This window comes from Magallana gigas, chromosome 3 (assembly GCF_963853765.1).
Source record: "Magallana gigas chromosome 3, xbMagGiga1.1, whole genome shotgun sequence".
Taxonomy (NCBI): domain Eukaryota; kingdom Metazoa; phylum Mollusca; class Bivalvia; order Ostreida; family Ostreidae; genus Magallana; species Magallana gigas.
This window is the reverse complement of record NC_088855.1, coordinates 4,707,355-4,727,958: the sequence shown is the minus strand read 5'-3', so window position 1 is coordinate 4,727,958 and position 20,604 is coordinate 4,707,355. Positions and strand designations below refer to the sequence as shown.

The 20,604-nt window shown below is 35.8% G+C and overlaps 3 protein-coding genes across 4 annotated transcripts in view; 1 reads left to right on the top strand and 2 right to left on the bottom strand.

Annotated features, from left to right (window-relative positions):
- LOC105339124 (dihydroorotate dehydrogenase (quinone), mitochondrial) overlaps positions 1 to 20,604 on the bottom strand; it is a 270,339-nt gene that overhangs the window by 148,997 nt on the left and 100,738 nt on the right. The gene's annotated exons all lie outside the window — the stretch shown is intronic.
- On the bottom strand, positions 286 to 2,923 carry LOC105324294 (serine-enriched protein). The gene is made up of 5 exons (XM_011423361.4): positions 2,754 to 2,923; positions 2,434 to 2,617; positions 2,088 to 2,338; positions 1,551 to 1,708; positions 286 to 796 (listed from the first exon to the last, which is right to left on the bottom strand). The coding sequence occupies exons 1-5, from the start codon at positions 2,770 to 2,772 to the stop codon at positions 701 to 703; spliced, it is 708 nt and encodes a 235-aa protein (XP_011421663.3). The 5' UTR covers positions 2,773 to 2,923; the 3' UTR covers positions 286 to 700.
- On the top strand, positions 3,775 to 19,788 carry LOC105324295 (thioredoxin reductase 2, mitochondrial). Of its 2 annotated transcripts, none has more exons than XR_010711722.1 (17): positions 3,775 to 3,914; positions 4,182 to 4,253; positions 4,676 to 4,732; positions 4,921 to 5,065; positions 5,307 to 5,381; positions 5,633 to 5,711; positions 6,301 to 6,363; positions 6,697 to 6,767; positions 6,895 to 6,914; positions 7,071 to 7,162; positions 7,249 to 7,423; positions 7,588 to 7,733; positions 8,679 to 8,774; positions 8,877 to 8,969; positions 14,732 to 14,825; positions 17,101 to 17,188; positions 19,170 to 19,788. XR_010711722.1 is itself a non-coding variant. In XM_066078179.1 (17 exons), exons 1-17 carry the CDS (start codon positions 3,845 to 3,847, stop codon positions 19,292 to 19,294), a joined length of 1,539 nt encoding a protein of 512 aa, XP_065934251.1. In that variant the 5' UTR covers positions 3,775 to 3,844; the 3' UTR covers positions 19,295 to 19,788. The 2 variants fall into 2 exon arrangements, 1 of the variants encoding a protein (XP_065934251.1); XM_066078179.1 differs by having other exon boundaries at positions 14,732 to 14,803.

The following is a 20,604-nucleotide window of genomic DNA, read 5'->3' as shown; positions in this document are numbered from 1 at the left end:
GCCCTCTTCGGTTATAGCCCCCCCCCCCCCCATTCTCTTTTGAGAAGTGGACATGCATAACCTACACCAGTGTGGGCTATGCTTGTCCACTCTCAAAAGAGAATACCATACCCCCCCCCCCCCCCCCAATGGGAAAGGGCTACATTATTGATGCCATAGTGAAATTCGTGCATTCTGTTGGCTATTAACATTACTGCTATTCGGAAATATGCGGATGCATAGAAAAAATCTACACTTTTATTTCATTCAAAGTTCTCTGAATGCAAAACAACAACAAATAATATCACTTTGTACGGGATCGAGACATTTATTTACAAATAAATAGTTATACAAATATACATTTTGTGTTACTTCAGACTGGTGTAACTTTTGGCACTGTTGTAGAAATCGTGGTCACTATGTTCCAAAGTTCACATTTCATCCTCGGTTTCGGAACATTTGAAAAGTCCATGATTATATTTTATGAATCAACTTATGCATGAACAAAATCATGTCTGTGAATTACATACATAAACAAAGAAAGGTCTGTGAATTAAAACATGATCATGATTATGTTTATGAATACAATGAAATTATCATGTCTTATCAAGTCTATGAATTAACACATAAACATGAACTTGACCACGGAACGAACGAACATGACTATGAATTATTACATGAATATAATCATGTCTATGGAACAAGTGAACATTTCTATGAATTAGCACATGAATTCATCTGAACGAAGTGGAATCAGGCTCTGAATTTCCGGACAACATTGAATAACGTCAGGGGTATCTCCCAGGTAAGAAATCACCTGTAAAGACAAGAAAACAACATCTAAGATTGTTATACTTTCATGTTAAATACTGAAATCTGATTGGTTAAGACGCAGTTAATAATATTTACTATTACCCTCAGCGTTAGCAACGCACTTGGCAACGGGTAACATTAAAAAATGCTACATGCGCGAAAATTATGCGCGTACGGTTCGCTGTAGAATTCACGTTATTCCTATATAAAAGCAGTAAACTTTTCTTAAAAATTAAGACATTCAGTATAACAAAATAAATAGTGCCTGTTTGGGAGGATAACAGTTGAAATTGACACCCCTCGAAAACCATTGTCAACCTCCGCTTCGCGTCGGTTGACAATGGCTTTCTCAGGGTGTCAATTTCAACTGTTACCCTCCCAAACAGGCACTATTTATATAATATGCATCAATTTTCATTTCTTTTGTCAATAAAATTCACTTGTCTGACTCTTCATGTATTTTGTGCAAAATAATAGATATTTTTGTATCATAACAAAAATGACCGATTATATTTAATATATTCAGGGAATTCTTCACATTTCATTTGTATCAAAATGCTCTGTTGGAAACTTTACTCTGTTGTACATGTATGTACAAACATTACTATGTATTTTGATATATCTTGCCATTTTTAGACATGCAAAAAGTTTTTTCACAAATATTAGGAAACTGTCCAGCCTAATTGTAATGAAAATGCAATATGTTCAAATCAACCCAGCAATTTTTTCCATGCACTGGTTAAAGAAAAATCCTATACCTTCTGCATGAGTTTTCTGGTTTCTTTGAATTGACTGTACAAGGTGGCCCCCTCTACCATCAGGGGCAGTGTGTCGGGGCGCATGCACTCCATGGCGAACTCCCAGCATGCAGCGTGAAGATCCGGAAATTCGAACATCTTAGCGGCGTTGATCATACCTGAAATAATAATCAACGTATTCTCTAGGAGCTCCATTGCTTGTGTGGTGTGTATAAATATTCCTTCTGTATATATACATTTTGGGGGCCTAAAGTTTAGTAAAAGTTATGACAACGTTTATGTTTTAATACCTCAAATGCATATACAATATTGTATATCACTGAATAATAGAAATTTATTTTTTCCACATAAAAAATCAATACAATGAATATGCATTGTATCAACGAAAATTATCGAAGCCTCGGACTGTTTAAGAGGCTATCCAAGCAAACACCAGACAGGGCTTTGCACATGCTAGCTAGTTATGTCTTTGATTTCGATAAATAAAAAAAAAGAGTATATCAGTAACTACCAATATGTGATTTTCAAATGCCTGACCTGCCACAGTCCTGGGATCCACGGCCACCACACCGCAATGAATGTACCGCATCAGGCGCTCAAACACGCCCACCTCAAAGTCCTTGACCTCAATCGTGACCTTGTCGGGGCTGGGTCGCATCGTCTTGGGGCTGGCTTTCTTTCTGCTCAAAGCCTGCTTGACGGACTTCAGTCCCCTCTTGATAGTAGATGTTTCTTTAGCCACAGTGTTTGTAGATTGCTGGCTTCTTAAAATCATTTGGTACATCAGTCTAGAAAAGAAAAAAGTGTCATAAAATTTCAGCGTTCTATCAAACCGGTTTTTTTTATTTGTTACAAAAATCATGGTAAAGTGATGAAGTAATACCTGCTTCTTGTTGCGAGAATTGCTCGAATGCCGTACACGGGCGTCTTTTCCGGTCCAACAAGAAACAGGACGTCGCATAGATCTGGAACGGAAATGACGTACTTGAGGTCCTCGCAGAGTTCGTATCTGTTTTTCAGCACCATCACAAAGGGGTCGCTGTTCTTGTTCTGGGCCCAGAAGTCACCTTGAAATTGGAGAGAAAAAATGTACATGAATTTTAAGAAAATAACACAAATATTCCACTAATTTTTAAAAAATACCAATATATGCTGAAATTATATACATTGTACATATATAATACGTTAAGAATTGAGAAATACCTTCATCCTTGCAAGTCATTTTTAGTGTTCAATCTCCGATCATCATTTAACAATTGAAACATGCAATTCTATTTTTTTGACAGATTTGATTGTCAGAGCGGTCAGAATACATCTATGGAATAAGTACTGTAGGGGACGAGAATATAAGTCTGTGATTGTTATCATAGTTTTACATCACTGTGTTGAGATTAATTTAGACCACCGTAACAATATTGACATTTCACGCACATGTCACCCTCCACGTGGACAATGAGAAATGTAAACAAACATGGCGCGTGGTTGAGATTGTGTCGTCAGTGACGTTTAGATCTTTATCAAGGACAGTGGCATGATTATCGCATTCCTTTCCTTTTCTTTCATTTTTTTAAAATGTTTTTGGCGCCATTGACATCGTTGGGTTTTTTTTTATAATCAGATTTATATGAGATAAATTTTTATTTAGACTATCGATTAAATTTCTATTTCAGAGCTAAAAAGCAGTCTCCTTATCTCAAATACGCGTTTAAAAAAATAATAAAAAGATACTTTGAAGTCGAATTGGGCATAGAAGTACATATAGTTATGATAATGCAAAGATTGTAAAAAGAAAATACCATCATTTCTTGTAAGATCCACGTCCATGTTAAAATTTCTTTTCAAACCCTTTGAAGCTTTTTATTTTTATGAAAGATTTTCTTATATCTCGAGTTTGGTTTACTAGGAAGACCATTATATATGGTCTGTGTATGTCATAAAAGAGTACATGTACTTCATCTCTAAATTAATCTCATTGAGATAATTGATGAAGCGCGTGGCATTTTACATTCTTTAATTAATTAACAAATAAAACAGCTGTTACTACCAATTACATTGTTATAGTTTGATAAATCCTTGATAATTCAGACAATTATTGCACAATTATAAGTGTTTTTCTAGATAATATTTTGACAAAATATGATTTCATGTTAATGAAAACCACCATGAAAAGCAAAGCTTTTAGTGAGAATTTTGGCTTTCTTTTTAATTTTAATGAATAATTCAGTACGACATCAATTTTAGTCGGGTTTGAAATCCAAGATATTGTAAGGAAAAGATGTCTGCGCCCATAAACAATGTTTGTAAATAAACATTCAAGAACTTTCATTTATAAACGGCTGCCGAGAAATTACAGACAATTTACAAGTAAGAGTATAAACCACAAAATTTGTACAATTATTTCCAGAATATGAGAGATAAATAAGACTAATCTGCATAGCAGCAAAGTTAGGTGAAGTAGAATTAAATAATAATGCTCACTGCAATTAAATTCTCTCATCTTCAAGAAGAATACAAGTAAATTTGACATAAATGTATCCTATGCTAATTTTTTATTTGACTAAAGAACAGTATGGTTGCATTTGAATACACACGAATGAATACATTGTTAGTGTAATCTTAACCTGTTAACAGGTTCCTCTACAGAGGACTATGACCTTGTGGTGATCGGAGGAGGATCTGGGGGCTTGGCATGTGCAAAGGCTGGTATGGACAGCAGTACAAAGACTTACATACTTTCTCTCTATGTTCCACATGAGCATGCAATCATTTAGACCAGCTGACCACATAATTCAATTTTACAAATCTGCCTTTGTTTTTTTTTTTTTGCTTTTCTTGTTAATAATTGGGTCAGATTTATACAAGTGATCGAATGAAGCTGGATTTAAATCTTTGCAAATGTGCATATTACTTGTGTAACCAATTATATAACTTATAATTAATATAATGCTCTGGCTAAGAAATACAACACAAGCAACAGGCACATACATGTAATACTAACTTCACCTCTCTTTCAAGAAAAATTATGAAAAATCAAGAATTGGTCATGGTATTTGAAATGTTGAACTGTGAGTGTTGTCAAGAACTGAAAAATTGATAATTAAAAGTGAAATTGAATTTTTTGATAGCCTCCCAACTTCAGAAAAAAGTAGCTGTCTTAGATTTTGTTACTCCATCCACCCAAGGTAGGTAAAAAAAATTGCTTTTGGGTACATGTACATGTGTACTGTTTGTTTACATATACATGTTCTGAATTCCTAAATGAATCAAACACAACAGATCCACAAATATTTTGCAAATAATTTATAGGTTAGATTATGACAGGACTGTCAATCAAAGAAGAAGTTTATTTCACAATCTTGATCATTTTCAGGAACCACATGGGGTTTGGGAGGGACATGTGTCAATGTGGGGTGCATACCAAAGAAACTAATGCATCATGCCTCCCTGCTTGGTGATGCCATTAGAGATTCCAAAGCTTATGGCTGGAATGTTCCTGATGAAGTCCAGAGTGACTGGTAATCTATTGTTAATTGACATTTTCTCTCACTGTTTACAAATAAGGATACTATTTGTATCATACAAAACAATTTCAGTATGTATTAAGTTTTGGCAAGCGATTGTTTTCCTGTCACATATTAAATTCAGAGAATTCTAATAGGTATATGATTGTATGATACTGATATTACAGTTTTTAAATAGATTTTCATGTGAAACCCCCCTGCCATTGGCATTAATCTTATCATGGTTTAATTCCAGGACGACTTTATCAACAGCTGTACAGAATCACGTGAAATCCTTGAACTGGGGTCACAGGGTGCAACTCCGAGACAAGTAATTCTTTCTACATATATTTATTATGTTGATGCATACATTCAAACTATATGAATCAATTACATATTTCTGAGTTTTAAAAATCAAATGAATTAATTTTGTGAAAACTAAATTTTGCTTGATTATTAATTGTAGATATAGATACCTGTAAGACTCTCGGTCTTGAAGTTGATACTTAGTAAGAAATAAGGATATATGTAATTTTATTTTCACTTTGAATTGTGCACTCATCAAATGCATTTATTTTTAAGAAATGTTGAGTACATCAACGGGTTAGGGAGTTTTAAGGACCCCCACACTGTGAGGGTTAAAGAGAGTAATGGGACAGAGGTAAGACATACAAATGTATAACCAGGAAGTGGGATACTGGGAGCTCATTATTGATACTGGAAAATTTGCTATTGACTGTAAAAAGTAATATTGTACACCTATTTACTGAAAAGACGGACAATAGTAAGCTCATTGACCTCATGCAGAGACAGCATCTACATTGTACTTCCTGAGTTGCAGGTCAGGCAGTTGTGGGGGGGGGGGGGGGGGCAGTGAACTTGCTGCCATCTGAATGGTCAGTTAATTAGACTGTGGATTTAACATCATGATCCAGACAAAACCACAAAGTTCCAAAAAAGAGCATAAGGGAAATCAAATTCTTCCAGTGAATAGTTGAAAGTTAAAACAAGAAAAGTTTTACAAGTGATTTGATCAGGTCAAAAACCAATGTTTATAAACACATGATTTCACCATGTTTAATAATTTAAAAGGATGATTAGTTGTTTATCGATAACTCTGTTTTATTCAATAATCTTATAGGAATAAATCTGTTACAGTAGAAGAAAATATTGGTGTGTGTATTTCAAACACACTAGGTCATTTACAGCCAAAATTTTGAACAGAGTTCCCCTTTGTTGATCTGTTTTAGAGACTGCTGAAGACAAGGAATGCTGTGATAGCTGTAGGAGTTAGACCTTATGTTCCTTCTCAGGTCGGTCAAGGTCATCAATTTATCTGCTAGATCAAGGTGATCTGGCAAAACCAATTTGTATTACTGATGAAAAGGGCTGGAGGTCATGGCCATTTTTTGACTTTATAAATCTCCTTTCAACAGAGGGCTCTAGCACAGACTGTTTAAAGTTATAGGCCTGGAAAAGTTCAAAGCTAAAATTAATTCAAATGTTCTTTTTATTTGATAATAGTTTATGTCAAAAAATATCACATAAGAAATTTTAAAGTTGATCTAATGGTTACTTTGTGGACCATCCAGCCTTTAAATGGTTGTGACTGCTAGGTAGAACTAATAAATTTCTCTTGACTGCAGATACCTGGTGCTGTTGAGTATGGTGCGACAAGTGATGATTTATTCTGGTTGAAGAAAACACCTGGAAAAACGTAAGGACTATTCAAACACTAGTATATATCAGTCTTTCTCTTTCAATTTAAGTCTAGTGTGAATATAAAGCACATCGTATGCAAGTCGGTAGTTTCCTCGTAGATTTGATTTTTTCTGTCCTTTCAGATTGTTGATTGGTGCTAGTTGTATCCTTTGACACACCCACAAAAATCATTCTGTTGATTTTGGTTCTCAAATATTTATTTTATAAAATTGGGTGGTTAGGGTTAGGTTTTGAAAACTTTTAATGAAATTATAAACCATCTAATCTCTATTTCCTGTTATTATCCTGACTAAGTCAGATATTGCTTTAGAATGTGGTGGCTTTTTGAATGGATTAGGATTTGATACTAGCATAATGGTTCGATCCAGACCTCTCAAGCAGTTTGATCAGGTAAATATCCCCAGTTATCTCTCCTTGTGCAACAAGTTTGTGATTATTACTACCTATATTTGTTTTCTACATTCCCTTCAATGCAGCAAATGGCAGAACTTGTTGCAGAGTCTATGGAATCTAAAGGAACAAGGTTCCTGAGGAAGTGTGTGCCAGTCAGCATAGAGAAAGACAGCAGAGGGCGGCTAGTCGTCAAGTATGAAGACTTGACAAACAGACAGACAAAGGAAGAAGTCTTTGATACTGTCATGTTTGCAACGGGTTAGTAGCTTATTAGCTGCCTCTTTTACTCATGACCCCTCTCTCTCTCTCTCTCTCTCTCTCTCTCTCTCTCTCTCTCTCTCTCTCTCATTTTCTCTTTTAAATGTTGGAAGTGTTGTATGAATAAGTTGCATATTTGGGATTTTTCATTTCCTTTTTTACAGGTAGGCACGCTGTCACAAATAATCTAAACTTGGAGGCTCTAGGAATTGAAGTTGACCAAACGACCCAGAAGGTTTTTGGGGGTCACAGTGACGACCATGAGAGAACTAGTGTAGCAAACATTTATGCTATTGGTGATATTTTACATGTAAGTAATTTTCTTTTGAAGTTGAATTACTAGGGGCAAACAGCTCACAAGAATGGGGACATATGCTGGGCTAGACCATTACATGTATTATCATGGTCCATTATCCATGTCAAGATATAACCATAAACTAATACATTGCCATGTGAAAGAAAGTATTTTTAGTAGAATAAGTTTTTATTGATCAAAAATTAAACCTGCTGGTCAACATGTTCCATACTTTTATATCATGGCACGGTCATATACAACATTATATCTTACCTCCTGCTAAATTCTAAGAAAATTACTGGTTAACAGCAGTCTTGTGGAGACCATGTATATTCCATGCACCATCAGTACAAAATAAACCTCTTCTTGAGCATTATGATGTCATCTTGGAGTATCATGACGTCAGGATTTGTACCCTAATTGAAAACTTGATTTTCATTGTTTTATTTAATGGTACTTTTTGTCAGTGAAACAAAGGCAGTTGGTAAGATATATTTGTTACATGGTTTGAAGTTGACCTAACATGGTTTAGATGTGGTCAGTAAATTCCAAATGAGGTCTCTTGCTCCGCTCTCACCCCATATGGAATTTACTGACCATGTAAACCATAATAGGTCTACTTCAAACCATGTTACTAATGATATATTGTAATTACTTTAAATTAGGGCAAATGTGTATAGTTAAAACTTATAAATTAATATTACCCCATATTAAACAAAAATTATTAAATGATGCAGAAAAAGCATTGTATCTTGTTAATTTACAAGTACCTTTGTCTTAAACCTCAAATATTTAAACTTTGAAAAAAAAGTACTTCAAAATTTGTGTGTTTGATAATAACAAAAGGAGCTAAAGAAAACACTAGAAAGTTTGGCTCTGTATGTGAATGGAATAGTTTCTATATGTGTTCTTATTATCCATGATTCCTGTAATCCAGTTTGAAATCTCCTTCTGTTTTAGAATCGTCCAGAACTCACCCCTGTGGCCATTAAGGCTGGACAGTTATTGGCGGACCGCTTGTTTGGGGGCAGTCAGGTCCAGATGGACTACGATATGGTAAGCATGGGGAGGTGTTCCCAGGATTTGTTTTGGGTGAAGTGGACAACTTTGTAGGCTCCTCTTCCCTGACTCTTAAGTTTATACTTATTCCTGTTATAGATTCCCACCACAGTATTCACACCCCTGGAGTATGGAGTAGTGGGGATTTCTGAAGAAAAGGCTGTCTCTCACCACGGAGAAGAAAACATCGAGGTCAGTCAGGGTTTCATCTTCATGCATTTGTAATTATTGTAGAATCATTAATACTTGTGGGGGCCAATTTTTGTGGATTGCATAAAATTTACAGGTTCATGGGGATGTAATATGTGTATTCTCTTATACCTACAAAAAGGAATATGACTTTGAAACCATAATTTATTAATTCGTGGAGAATGTTAATTCGTAGATGAGAGGTACCCACGAATTACACAAAAATTGAGCCACTACGAAATCTAATGATTCCACAGTATCAGATTTACTTATTCTATCAGCGGGCTTTCCTCTGACACCAGTATTTTGTGCAAAACCCCTGTTCATTGAAAAGATCCTCTACTCTGCGCATATACTTCAAGATACTTTTGTTTAGTTGCAGTGTTTCACCACTTAGTGTGAAATAAAAAAGATGTGACCTTTTGTGCATGACATTTTCCTTGAATAATTTGTTTATCTTAACCTGATATTAGACCCTGATAAAACTTGATTTGCATGATTTTTTATAAAGTCATTTTTTAACAATATTGAGTAGTACTTGAAGATCTTTCTAATAGGTAAAAAATAGAAACTTTTTTTAAAAAGAATAAAATAAGGTAACAGTATTTGAAAACTTAATCTGCATATTTTTTTTCATGAAGTCATTTTTTTAACAATATTCAGTTGTTGTTGAAGATCTTACCTAGGCAAAAAATAAAACAGGAAAAAATATGCATACTGTACTGAAATGCAATACATAATCTCAAACAATGTAAACTGTATCAATTTGTACATGTTTAACATACATGGCAGTACGTTTGCACCAATAGTGTAAGTTTTATATGGATGCAAAGGATATCAGTGGCTTGAGATTTGGACTCCTCAATGGAATACCCTCTAAGATAAAAGAGAATGTACACATTTAACCACTGATCAATGTGAAGAGAGGGATCATAACTTATTTCACTGACAAATCACATCTGTCTGAGTACCTTGCAATTTGGCAGCTATCTTTGTGAAGGACATAATATAAATATGTACATGCATTGCCTGCTATAAAAATCTGACAAATATTAAGTAAAGTGATGTCTTACTTATTGGAAACAATGCATAAATCTATAATAATAGTTTTGTTTCCAATTTTGGGCCCAGAGGGATATACAAGATTTCAGTTATTAGAGAGAAAATCAATGTCTAAAAGAGAGCTTCTACATACAAAATAGTCCATACACATGTACCGGCCCGGTAAATGTACATCAGTTTGTCATAACATATTAACAATATACATATCTATGTAGTCATAAAAGTAGTTAATACAAATATAAAGATGGTATCATGATCTATATAAGTATTTCACTAGTTCATTTAGATCTCAATGTATATACCGGTATATGTAGCCAAAGTGTCAGAAATCAGTTTTGATTGGAAATTTGAGAGAAAAGAATTCCAAATTTATCTAAACCCTAAAGGAAGCACATTGATTTTATGTTAACATGTTCAATACATCACATTTTCACAATGATTTTGATATGCATTCATGGTGTGTTCTGAATTGAATATGCATTTGAACGACTACATTGTATGCATGATTGTTTCGTTACTCTGAAATTCAAAGCAATTGCCCTCGCACCGCTTAATTTCTTCTGCAAGCTAAAACGACTTCATTTACATTCTGATAAATCTATATCGGATTTAACTCCGCGCAGCTGCACTTTTGGTTCAGGACTTGGACTTCTGGGTACCAGATACCTGAATAAAATTTTTAAAAATGACACTTGAAATAAACAAGGGACCGATACCTTTTCATTGAGAATCGTATAACGATATCAAGACCAACTCGCCACTTTGAACCAATCAACGGATGTCAGTTTCGTCAACACACAAGTGGAATGCTGGCTGTGCACTTCAGGTCATGTTTGTTTGATGTCAGAAATCGAGTGCAGAATGTTTCTGAACTTTATCTTTTTAATATGGGCAATCAATGGCGGTATGATTATGTGCTCTAATTAACAAAAATGCAGGAGTCAATAGATCGGATCCATAGCTTCAGATGCTGTGCGGTGAGAAGTTGTCACACCAAGTAAACACAAACCACGGGAGTCCGTCAACTCAGAACAGGTTTATCGACCTTTTCACCAGTTCACGCCATTAAAAGAAGCCCGTTCAACGTGCAGACGATCAAAGACTTACACCAGACGACACTGTCACCAGAATCAAAAGCGGGAATCCATGTACAAAGATTTCGATGGGAATGGTTGAACTTTAAGAATAAAAAAAAGATTGAAAGTTAATAGCGCATAATATCCCTGATTTGTTTTGATACAAAGACAAAATAACCGTTTAATGTGATGAAAATTATGTGCACCTTACAAATTAAGGTCATTAATTTAAGCCGTGCCCGAGAGAGACAAAGCTATTCTAAATAATATGAAATTGATTTTGCGGCCCAGGTGGTCGGAGTTACCATAGATGATCTCATACAGTTCCACCCCAAAGGACCAGAAGTTGTAGTCACAAATCGTGTCCAACGTATCAGCCGCCCTGGTATGGCCTTGGATGGATCCGACCGGGAGGCAGAGATTAGTCCTCTCGCTCCACACTGCCCTCACCCGATGCCGTGACGGAATCTCAGAACGAGGCTATAAACCACCCAGACAACCTACACGGCCTTGGTTGGGTTCAGAGTCAAGAACCTCGTTATGCTGAGAAAAGGAAGGACAAACACAGGCTGCAGAAAACACTTCACGGAGACCTCTCGTCAATATTTACGCCCCCTGTTTGTGTTTTATGAAAGAAGCAGAAACTCAATCTTCTGTTTACCAATATCGATACAGTCATCATAGGCCGCGCGCACGGGGGTATGAAGTGTTCCGATGGATGGTGTGTTACAATAAGCTTTTAATTAACACAAAATGTACTTTTCTTTCTAAAATGATTACAAATTGAACCCTTAATCTTCTTGCTCATAATTTCCTCCAGAGCAGCTATAATCAAGATTTGAGTCAGCATCTTAATTGCATTGGCCTTCAACTCTGTTTCGTTGGTGATTATTTATACCTCATCTGAACGCATTGACTTCTTATAAGAATTCCAGTGTGATTTCATAATGCACATTGTTTTAATGCAGATTGCCGAATTATGTAATGTTTAATGAATTAAAACAAAGCGATGGCCGGTTCCTGATTAATTCCTCCGTTTTTGAGGATGCAACAAAAGCACACCGCATTGTTTTCTACCGTTCAATGCGTACCACTTCTCAACGAAATTAAATCTTAAGGGCATTTTCCAGGAACTGGCAAAGCATTACAACTTTTTTATTTTATATTTGATAATCATTCTGCATCGCATCTGTAACGATGCATCACTATTTGGTTGTATTTAGGTCACCTGAGTCACTCAGGTAACCCTTGCTAGCCATTTTCGCCCAGCGTCGTGCATTGTTACCTGTTCGTCTGTAGTAAACTTGAGAACATTTTCAGCTTCCTCAGCTGCTTCCAAATTTGGTAAATAGCATCTGTACGAAAAGGGGAACATAAATTAAAAGTTATGGAACGCCTCAACTGCCTTAGGTAGATAATCTTCATAATATGATGATACTTTAACATTACATGCTGATACTTTAGCATTACGTGATGGTACATTAACATTACATGCTGATACATGTACTTCAACATTACGTGATGGTACTTGAACATTACGTGCTGATACTTTAACATTACATGTTGTTATACTTTCATGTTAAATACTGAAATCTGATTGGTTAAGACGCAGTTAATAATATTTACTATTACCCTCAGCGTTAGTAACGCACTTAGCAACGGGTAACATTAAAAAATGTTACATGCGCGAAAATTATGCGCGTACGGTTCGCTGTAGAATTCACGTTATTCCTATATAAAAGCAGTAAAATTTTCTTAAAAATTAAGACATTCAGTATAACAAAATAAATAGTGCCTGTTTGGGAGGATAACAGTTGAAATTGACACCCCTCGAAAACCATTGTCAACCTCCGCTTCGCGTCGGTTGACAATGGTTTTCTCGGGGTGTCAATTTCAACTGTTACCCTCCCAAACAGGCAATATTTATATAATGGTACTTCACTATGCGTTGGTTCTAAAAATAGGGAAGTTTTTAACACTGGTCTGTGTGTCTGTTTCAGAGATTGATCAGATAGGACTAAGGTCCACTGAGACTAGTTTGGGTCATTTTAGGCAAACAACAACCACACATGCAACTTATAAGATCACGGCCCCATTCACGCAAAGGATAAAGCATTGCATTGCTGTTGAATCTTTTGAATTTTAGCAGTAACTGTACCGTTGAAAAAATAAGTGCTTACATTGCCCACTCCTTCACGTGGATCTCCAGGGAGAGCCCATTAATTCCCATAAGTCCAATCTAACATGAACGACAGACGTCTTTGTGTAGGTGCTATTTTAAAATTTTTAGCTGTCCGCTCTGACTAAGCACTAAAAGATTTGGTTCTGAATGCACAGTTTTAGACCAAAAATCCCCTGAAGGACTTTTCGTACCCCCTGATTATGCGCTGAGCCCCAATGGTCTCAACTTACACTTAATCAAATGGTAGCATTTGTTGAGTATCTCGATCTAAACTAGTTTTCGTGGACCTTAGTCCAATCTGATCAATCTATGAAACAGAGAAACAGCCCAGTGTTAAAAACTTTACAGGCATCCACGTGTTCTTGAGTTTTAGCGTATTTCGATCCTTAGGCGACGCTTCCATATTTTTAGAACTACCGCATAGTGAAGTACCACCATATAATGAAGTATCAGCATGTAATGTTGAAGTATCAGCACGTAATGTTAAAGTACCATCATGTAATGTCAAAGTATCAGCATGTAATGTTAAAAGACCATCATGTAGTGTTAAAGTATCAGCATGTAATGTTGAAGTATCAGCATGAAATGTTAAAGTATCTTCATATTATGAAGATTATCTACATAAGGCAGTTGAGGCGTTCCATAATAAAAGTTCTTGGACGCAATCCCGAGTGGATATAAATGAAAGGTATAAATTGATGCAATTTAAGAAATCATTTTTCTTCTTCTTTGAATCTATCAGACAAAATTAATTTCGGGATTCTGATTGAGAGAGAGAGAGAGAGAGAGAGAGAGGGGGGGGGGGGAGGGGAGAGAGGAGAGAGAGAGAATGTCACTTGAAATAAAATATTTAGATACAAGAGAGAGAGAGAGAGAGTATTCTAGTTTAAAAAGAATGCAACAGGAAAAAAGTTAAAAGTAAGTCATTTTATAAATGTAATCCATAGATTTTATCTTTAAACAATCTTTTCTCTTTTTTCCCTATGAAATTTTGCTTTTGATACTGTGAAAATACTCTTCAACACAACTTGGTTCGGTTAAAATGAAATCTTTTTAAAGTCGAAGACATTGTTACTCATCTAAAGCAATGATTGAGTTTTACGTACATTGAATGAGTTCTCATTGTTGTGTAAGTTGATTTTAAGTTACCTTGAATGAGTTCTCATTGTTGTATAAGTTGATTTTTATGTACATTGAATGAGTTCTCATTATTGTACAAGTTGATTTTTACGTACATTGAATGAGTTCTCATTGTTGTACAAGTTGTCTCGGAGCAGAACTGCATGTAATTGAAAAATTCAAACGATGGGGGTGGGGGTAACCCGTATAATCAGCGATAGTTTTATGTAGTTTTGGGGAATTGTAGTCTTGTCGTACAATTTTTATTGTAATTCATGTCCATCTTATGATGTGTAATTGCACGTGCTTGGTCTTTGTGTTTCCAGGTATATCACGCCTTTTATACGCCGCTGGAATTTGCAGTTCCACGGAGGGACGCCTCCCATTGCTACATCAAGGTACACAAGACAATCCGCATAGGTATACCATATTATATTGTACAAGACATATATTACAAGATTTGGTCTCAATGGGGTAAGTATTTTAAGAAATCAATCTGAATAGGGTAATAAATGGATAATGTGAAAGTCGACACATAAATGGAAACAGATTACTATTTAAAAAAGACCAAAGACCCAAATTCTAATTTAACTGAACTTTCAGGCTGGGATTATTATAGAACTATTGAATGTAGCTTACATGTCTCCTTCCATTCACCATCCTTGTAAATAAAAGATCACTTCGCTCAGGTTTCTTTATTCTTCTGTTCAAAAGATAGCCAATATAGTCTCATTCTGTTTGCATTTGTATTGTACCGGTACCTTTACCTTGAGATAAAGACACTGGGTGAATCCGTCTCCGGAAAGTCACGTGATGTAGACTTGAACTAATATTTTATTGATGTGGGTAAGCTTTAAACCTCTGTCCTCACCGGAAGTCGATCGTTTTAAGGCAACGAGCGAAACCATAATCCTTGGATATGAAAGAGATTTAGATATCTTTTATGTTAGGATGTGGTTTTCTTGGTCTTTGCAAAATGATAACATTCTAGGTCTCTGTATACCATTTAGCAGTGAAGATGCAAAGTGCATACGCTTCTGCAGTTATGTCTATCTTTAATCAATAACAATCTCCTTGCTTGCTAATGGCGTCCTTTTTTACCCAGTTCACGATTTTCATGTTTAGTGGTTTTTATCCAAAATAGCACACCACCTGTCTGGTGCTACCTTCCTCTGTGAAGCATTAGGTGACACATCAGAGATTCCCCTGGACTATATTTACATTCTCCTATAGGGGGCACCATCTGTTATCGCTACTTCCTCCCCATACTTCCTTCCGTTTAGCCCCTATTTTTTAAAAAAAGCTTCAGCGGAAGGTATTTGGTTGAATTTTGTTTAACACGATGAGTTAAACAAATTGTATCAGATTCACGATTATCAAAATCTTAACAAAATCTTACGACCTCCGTCTACCTTCTTTTTGAATTCACGTTGGTGATTGATTTTGTGCATAAACTGTTTACTATCTATGAAGTGTAAATGTTTAAAAATATAGTTTAATCGTATACCATTAAATATTATTTGTTGGCATTGACTCATGCTGATGCAAATAAATTAAAATTTATGTGTAACCCTTAGCGACTTAATTACTAGTATTTTCGACTCTTGAACCTATTTTTGCACAAATATACCCGGTTAAAGTATCTGTCCCGGTGCCAGCTCTGTTGGGCGGGGGGATCGTTGACCTAATGACACATTTTTTTGGTCTTTTCCTCTGTGAATCAGTCCTGTCAGTTATTCTGTTAGCCGTCTGTTTCATGGGAAGCAGCGCAGCCTAACCTTGATGTTTTAAAGTGAATCAAAAAATTTGCCACCTGCAGTTCCAACAACTTGTTTGATATTTCAGAAGCTTTGTGAAATATTGACGCGATAATTAAAGCGAGTCTTCACTAAAAGTTCCACAGCGATAAGCCATCTGTTTTAAGTTTGGAAGTCTGTGTCATTGTGTTTGAAGCCAAAACATGAATGATATGTGTTAAGTTGAAAACACTAGATGAACCTGCTACACCAATCGCATCAATTTAAAACTGCTGATGCAATTGCTGAAACAGATAGCTGTGCAGAGTGAGGTGAAGAAGCGGGGTAACGAACCGTGTCGACACCGCTTTAGTGGTAACGATACCGCTGATTGCGGCAGATGGCTCAGACACTTTAACCCGCACAAAGCGTTGCTGATGTGTACATCGCGATATCGTAGATACACAGTTGCGTTTCCAGAAGAGCTTTGATTCTTTCTCATTTGTTTATTAAACATGTTCTCCATAGGTAAATCTTCTCGCCTGATATTCTCAATTTATTCTTGATTATAACAAAATAAGTTGAAATTTAAAGTACATCGTAGCAGTGTTATGAGTAATATACCAATTTAAAGAAAATCAGTTCAAGATAACAATTAGTATGTAAAATGTAGAATAATTCGTGAATTAGGCCATTTTGCCGCCTATACAGCTATAACGAGGGGAATTATTCATTACAGTGTCGGAACACAACCTTTGACTTTTCTTATTTTGTTTTTATGCCGACATATTGGAACTATTATCCAAAGCGATGATGAAGTCATTCTTTATCCCGGGGTTATGTATTCTAATTGAGATTTATTTATATTTTGTGTTTTTTTAAGGGTGCAAGCCATGTCGTCATGTTCTTGTACTTTTTTGTATATTTTAAAGAAACGGTGCCAATTTATCGAATTTCAGGCCATTTGTTTTGGTGACAGAATATTAGGTCTGCATCTGATTGGCCCAAATGCCGGTGAAGTTATTCAGGGATTCGCAGTCGCTTTAAAGGCCGGGGCCCAGGTATAAATAGCAGCCAATCACAAAATGAATGGGAAATTCAATTTTCTTTGCAGCTTTCAGTTCAGAGAGAATATTTTCAAATTAATAGCATTATTCATGAATAAAAAATTCTAATTTTTGGTGTGGAAGTAGCTACCAAGGCAGCTATCAATTGACGTCAAAATTTTTACAAACAAAAAATTATTAAAAGAGTATTCATCTTATAAAGTTCTGAAGCAGCTCAAAATTTTGAATTCCAAACTAGTGATTGACATTTGAGGCGGAGATTACCAATGTTTTGTTTACACAGGAAGTGGCTGTAGCCATGTGCTCTGTAGATTACTCATCACAGCATGAGAAATGTATCGGCGAAAATCTTTTACCTTTGCATTGATTAAAAATTAATCCATCACATGAATAACACTGTTGGTGTGATAATTATTGAAATTTATTAAAAACCTAAAGTTAAAATTATCACATTGCTTTTAGTTCCACATCTTCATGAGTCCGCAATAAAGATGCATAATGTCCCGTCTTTGGTAGATAAATTGTCAAAAATGCAAGTTAATTCATATGCAAAACTTCCTATTTTATTAATACATCTGGGTTATGTTTGATATCTCCCAAAAATTCCTGTGTCGAAAATTAAATCAAGTTTCTGTCCTTCCAATGGTGTGACCTACTTTACACGAGCTGCACATTCCACTACCCACCATAGTTTGGTATGTGATGTACGAAACAACACAAGCAATGCTGACATTCTTCAATCTTCAGTCTCCCGAACCTGACTTATCACGAAGTCATCAAAATGTGGGTCACTGTCCTAAGAACTTTGTAATAAACCCATTACTGTTTTTCTCAACAGGAACTTCATTAAAATCCCAACTCAGTGTGTCAAAAGCTAAAAAAAGTTTCTCCACGACATTTAGTTACTTCCAAAGCTGGAATATTCAATTCTCCCTGCTTATTGTGATGTCCTTCCATTTCCCTCCAATTTCACTCTGGTTCCTAGTTCCCACCAGAGGATGATAAATATGGGGTAAAGAAGGGGTATATGAATATATGTTTGCTTGTAAAAGCAAATGAAAGTTTTATAAACGTTGTAATTGAGTTCTCAACAACCAGCTGTTAATTAGTGTCCATATTTTCTTCTCACATTGTAATGACAATCTCCTGAGATTTTAATCAGTTGAATGAAAAATATCCCTAGAGAACCTCTGATTATTCTTTGTAAGCGGGGAACTGCTAAATGTTACTTGGATCAAGTTTCATGCTTGAAACCATTATTGTTTCAGGGATGCCATATATCAGTATTGAAATTTTATCATCTTCACACATATATGTTACAAAACAACATAAATGAAATTGAAAACTGATCAAAATCCCTCTATATGAAAATTTACACAGCCCCTCTTAATAGATTGGGTTTTCCCCAGTATATAAACAAAGCGGACTGAGCCACATGCAATGTTTACTCTTATCAGCATCACCGACAGTGATGGAGGTAGCCCCGCCTTTTTGCCCTTATAGGCTTAATTGTCTACCAGGTGGCAGAAAATCTAGGTCGACCCCGGCCTTTAAGGTAACCAAAAGGGGAAAATTGTACAGACCTGGTACATATGATCTATGTAGATACATTACTCTCGCGAGATTTAGGGGAGTTGAATTTGATTAAAATAATGTGATGAATAATACCTGATTTTTCTTTTAATAAGAGAGCTACAATGTACCATAATGTTGCAATTACATAACCTCAACATCAGACATACATTTGTATGATAGCTGATATCCGTGGATTTTTATATGCGGTTTTAAAAATTTAAATGCTGAAAAAGCGACATTTTGAACGTTAGTTTTTTCTATTCATACTACCACTTTAGCTGGTAATTAAAAATAATTAATTAAATATTTCTTAATGATAAGATTTATGATGACTCCAGATTTTTAATATGAAACAACTGTAAAATTAAGTTTATTTTTGTTTTCAAGATGTGGCGCCACATGGAGTGGTTTATCTGGGTCTGTAGGAATCCACCCTACCACCGCGGAGGAAGTGGTCAAGCTCCACATCACAAAGAGGTCAGGAGCTGACCCAACGGTCACGGGTTGCTGAGGTTAGCCGCCCTCGCTCGCGTTCGGCTAGACATCGGTTGTGATATATTGTTGTTTATATAGTTTATTGCTATTGCAGTGGGCTGTTTAGTTATGTACTCGTGAATCAGATTGAATTTAACGAAACTAAGATGCGGAGTTTTTCCTTGCATAAAGACGAGGATAAAATAAGCCGTGCGTGTGGAATTAATTTGTGTAACCATTGTGATTAATTAAGTGTGATTTGTATTATGCATATTTAACATTGCTGCCAAAATGATAACGAAGCTAGCCGAAAGTTGAGCGAGGTTGTGATGTCATGGGCTTCTTTGACACCTAGTATGGCGGTCTGGATTCAACCTCGACACCGAGAGATTCGGATCTGATGAAACAGGTGCCACGTGCTTCCGCCTTGACCCAGATTGTGACATAATTTATATATCAATATGTCGATTTCAAATTCCATTGTCATATTACATTTCTGCAGTGTCATTAAAGCATTTTGCTGATTGTAAACACGTGCGTTATCTGTAGTTAGATCACATTGATGAGTCTGGTAGCATTGATTTCCGCGGTGTGCAGCGCTTCTCTCGCTCTCATTACGGCATTCCATAGTCTTGTCCGGCCGTTGTGGATCTAGCCGCGCCCATCCCTGGATATCCGTTTGGATTTCCGGTGTATTTAATACCAAAATGTCTCTGTGTGCCACACAGCCCTGTTCATCCTGTGTTACTGAAGACTGTGCTGGCATTTCTACACTAACGTTATCAGATTTAACATTTTGTTGGGATAAACTTATAAAATTGGACATTTTAACAATAAAGAAGATGGGTGGATAAGGCGTGTAAATTGCCTATGCACGGTCGAACAAGATACTGAAAAATTAAAATATCAAATCAATCTGATATTTCTTAAAATATCATTGAAAACAATATATATATTTAACTTATCGTTGATTTTTAACCTATGAATATGTTCAATACCGGGAATATGTTGACTCAAACAGGCGTATACGTATCAAAACCTGCAAATAGTGTCATTTTTTAGAACTTCAAGATATTTTCTTATATAGAGTGGGTCTGTGCTCCATATTTTTCTCTTAGCCTAAATAAGGTCTAAAGGAAAACAAACCGATTTCAATCATCAAAAACGTGGAGAGGTGACCCACTATACATTAAAAACATCATTTTGTACCCCAACAATTGAACGTTTTGAAAAAATAATACAAGTCCGTAAATTCGAGCCCAAAGTGACACATATTATTTAAACACGCTACTTTGTTGTGTCTGAAATGGCTTAGTGGAGTGACTCGGTGGCAAAAATTTTTGTTAT

Coding starts and splice junctions, on each gene's coding strand:
- LOC105324294 (XM_011423361.4), bottom strand. Junction 2,339..2,433: donor ATTCTCGCAACAAGAAGCAG/GTATTACTTCAT, acceptor TTTCTTTTCTAG/ACTGATGTACCAAATGATTT. Junction 1,709..2,087: donor GGATCCCAGGACTGTGGCAG/GTCAGGCATTTG, acceptor TTATTATTTCAG/GTATGATCAACGCCGCTAAG.
- LOC105324295 (XM_066078179.1), top strand. CDS start 3,845: ATGTTTGTAAATAAACATTCAAGAACTTTCATTTATAAACGGCTGCCG. Junction 7,163..7,248: donor CTCTCAAGCAGTTTGATCAG/GTAAATATCCCC, acceptor CCTTCAATGCAG/CAAATGGCAGAACTTGTTGC. Junction 7,424..7,587: donor TACTGTCATGTTTGCAACGG/GTTAGTAGCTTA, acceptor CCTTTTTTACAG/GTAGGCACGCTGTCACAAAT.